The following is a 3,764-nucleotide window of genomic DNA, read 5'->3' as shown; positions in this document are numbered from 1 at the left end:
CCTGAAGCTGTTTTACCAGAAATATAGCATCAGTGGTGCTTTTCCCTGGCACGAACCCAAACTGCATCTCATCTAAACTAACTCACTCCCTAATTAGTTGGGCTATGACCCTAAATTATATATATATATGTATATTATATATATAATATATATATATATATATATATATATATATATGTATATTATATATATATTATATAATTATATGTATACATATATATTATATATATATATATATGTATATTATATATATATATATTATATATTATATATATATGTATACATATATATTATATATATGTATATTATATATATATATATTATATATATACATATATATTATATATATGTGTATTATATATATATATGTATATTATATATATATATTATATATATGTATATTATATATATATATATGTATATTATATATTATATATATATATGTATATTATATATATATATGTATATTATATATATATATTATATATATTATATATATATATATGTATATTATATATATATATATATGTATATTATATATATATTATATATTACCGTTCTGGCAGGCACACTAGCCAAATTGACTACATCCTCGCCAGAAAAAGGGTAAGATGGCTGCTTATAAATGCCAAAACCTTCTCAGGCGAAGAATGTACCCCACAACATAGACTAGTAGTTAGTGACTTCAGGATCAGGGCTAAGTGGTTGCCCAGAAGACGACCAGCATGGAGGAGAAGGGTCTGGAAGTTCAAAGATCCTGCGAATGGACAGAGATTTAGAGACATATTACTCGAAGCCTCTGACGAAATAAAAGGGGATATAGCTTCACACGATGTAGAAGACAACTGGACGCTTCTACGGGACAACCTGCTGAGGGCCACTGACCAGTTCTGTGGATGGTGCAAAGTCCCCTCTCAACCCAAAATAACATGGTGGTGGAACAATGTTGTTGACAGCGCTATTAGAGAAAAGAAACAGGCTTGGAAGGACTGGAAGAACGGTCGTAGCAGGGAATTGTATCAGACTGTCAGAAGGGAAGCTAGGAGACAGGTTTATTTAGCCAGAGGAGAAGCAGATAAGAAAAAATTTGCCAATGTTCTGCGCTGTGAGGACCAATGACTTGAAGTATTTCATGTTGCAAGACAGTGTGTGAGAGAGAATCGTGATGCCGAAAGAGAGAAATGTATGGATGATGGTTCACTTGCACTAAACATGGCTGCAAAGAGAGAGGTTTGGAGATGCCACTATGAAAGGTCGCTCAACAAGGAGAATGAATGGGAGAAAGAGAGTCTGCTGAACGTCGACCCAACAGTGCGACCAGCTATCCGAGTTGACAGTATCATGGGTGCCATCATCAAATTTAGTTCGATTTCGATTTCACTTGCCTCAACAGGTCTTTGCAAGCGGAGTTTAGTGTCCAATAAAGGAAAGGTACACATAAGTGGGCTGGCTACACCCCTGGCAGAGGCCTTGGATTATGGTCTCACTTGGCTTGCCGTGTCTTCTCACGCACAGCATATTTCCAAAGGTCTCGGTCAGAAGTCACTGCCTCGGTGAGGCCTGATGCCTAATGTTCAAAGGTCGTGCTTCATACATATATATATACATTATAATATGTATTCACTTTGGTGTTAATAACATACATATTTATATATTTATGCACATCACATGCACACAAATACAGACGCATTTATTTCAAGCCAAATTTTTATGTTCCACGTACTACCTCTGTTAACAGCTATTTTTATTTAATATACATAATCTGATTGAAACTAAACTGTACCTAACATACTCAAATCTATCTCAAAGGACTACACATACTACCAAACATCACAACAAGAGTTTTATCAACATTCATAAATAAGCATTTATTCAAAGAAATTATAACATCATTTAAATGTGCAAAAAAGGCAGAAAGATATGTACTCACCGGAATTCAGCTGTTGCCTGAAAAGACTCTTGTTCAGTTATTGAAAAAACACAGAGAAAACCCTCTCCACTACGGAAATAATTGTCTCTGATAGCAGCATAATCTTCTTGGCCAGCTGTATCAAGAATATCAATCTGAACATCTTCACCATCTAAGACAACCTTTTTACGGTAGGAATCAGCCTTGGTTGGTTCATAATCTTCAACAAACTTTTGTAAGAAAACGGTACAACAATTAGAATATTTGATAATGAGAGTTTATAAAGAAACTGGAACTATTCTTAACCAATCCACTGACTTTTCAGATCTTCTCAATATCTTCTTTACCTTAAAAGCTATCTCTCACTCAAACATCCCAAGATCTGTATTAATAGGTTCCTATTGCAGGTCACTAAGTTTTAAAACACTACACTGACTGGTATTTCAAATCAGTCAGAACTTCATAGCAAATGTCCTTCATCCAAACCCACTTGAGACAGTTAAGTGATTGACAAAGACTTATACACTTGATACTCATAATCCAGTAATTCATAATAAACATCACCACTGCAGTACAAACAAAATATATAATACACGACTCTGGACCACTTTCCCAATCTACAGTATGTACATATACAACAAACAATGGTCTGAAAATTACTATTTTTAAATCTCACAACAAGAGATATTCAGCAACAGTACTTTGGAGTAAAGATTGTTTGCCAACATAACATGGCAGTCCTGGTTTAGGACAAATGTTGCTGTAATTTAGCCCCAGGAGACATTGTCTCCAGCTGGCTATACGATACGATCTGTGTCCTTATTCCCTTGTTCCCAGTTCCCTTGTTCGAAAATATAAGGACACAGATCATGTTGTATAACCAGCTGGAGACGATGTCTCTTGGGGCTAAATTGCAGCAACATTCGTCCTAAACCAGGACTGCCATGTTATGTTGGCAAACAATCTACCCCCATGGCTCTCCCAGGAGTAGTGGGCAGAAAAAGTGGATGACTGGATATCTCTAAGTATACAGGTATGCATGCATGTGGGGATAGATAGGTATGTATACATATATGTACATATCTGTGTATTATTTGTGTGTGTATATACACATGTATGTATTAATGTTTGAGTATTTATATGTGTGTATGTATGTCTATACACATTCAAGCTAAATGAGAAAATCTCTGCACAGTTACCAGAAATAACCAAATCTACCTCAATATCACACACTGCCATCTTTAAAAAATGGAACGACTCATTAGATGAGAATAAAACAAAGACAGTTTATAGCTTGAATACTTTAGCTTGTAGATCTACTCGATCATGTATGTTGTACATACAAATCTAAGAAAATAGCATTTCACAAAGATGCACATACTCTTTACTCTTTTACTTGTTTCAGTCATTTGACTGCATCCATGCTGGAGCACTGCCTTTAGTCGAGCAAATCAACTCTAGGACTTATTCTTTGTAAGCCTAGTACTTATTCTATGGGTCTCTTTGTCAAACCGCTAAGTTACGGGGACATAAACACATCAGCATCGGTTGTCAAACGATGTTGGGGGTACAAACACAGACACACAAACATACACACACACATATATATCATCATCGTTGTTTAACGTCCGCTTTCCATGCTAGCATGGGTTGGACAATTTGACTGAGGACTGGTGAAACCAGATGGCTACACCAGGCTCCAATCTGATTTGGCAGAGCTTCTACAGCTGGATGCCCTTCCTAAATGCCAACCACTCAGAGAGTGTAGTAGGTGCTTTTTACGTGCCGCCGGCACGAAAGCCAGTCAGGCGGTACTGGCAACGGCCACGCTCAAAATGGTGTATTTTATGTGCCA

At 36.1% G+C, this 3,764-nt stretch overlaps 1 protein-coding gene across 1 annotated transcript in view; it reads right to left on the bottom strand.

The window, feature by feature from the left end:
- The window catches only part of LOC106883199 (ras-related protein Ral-A), an 80,727-nt gene that overhangs the window by 21,335 nt on the left and 55,628 nt on the right, over positions 1 to 3,764 (bottom strand). The window contains exon 3 of the mRNA XM_052970562.1: positions 1,931 to 2,139. Within this exon, the coding sequence (XP_052826522.1) occupies positions 1,931 to 2,139 (209 nt within the window). The remainder of the gene's footprint in view (positions 1 to 1,930; positions 2,140 to 3,764) is intronic.

This window comes from Octopus bimaculoides, chromosome 9, assembly GCF_001194135.2.
Source record: "Octopus bimaculoides isolate UCB-OBI-ISO-001 chromosome 9, ASM119413v2, whole genome shotgun sequence".
Classification (NCBI taxonomy): domain Eukaryota; kingdom Metazoa; phylum Mollusca; class Cephalopoda; order Octopoda; family Octopodidae; genus Octopus; species Octopus bimaculoides.
The sequence above is the reverse complement of the archived record's forward strand: the minus strand, read 5'-3'. Positions and strand labels throughout refer to the sequence as shown.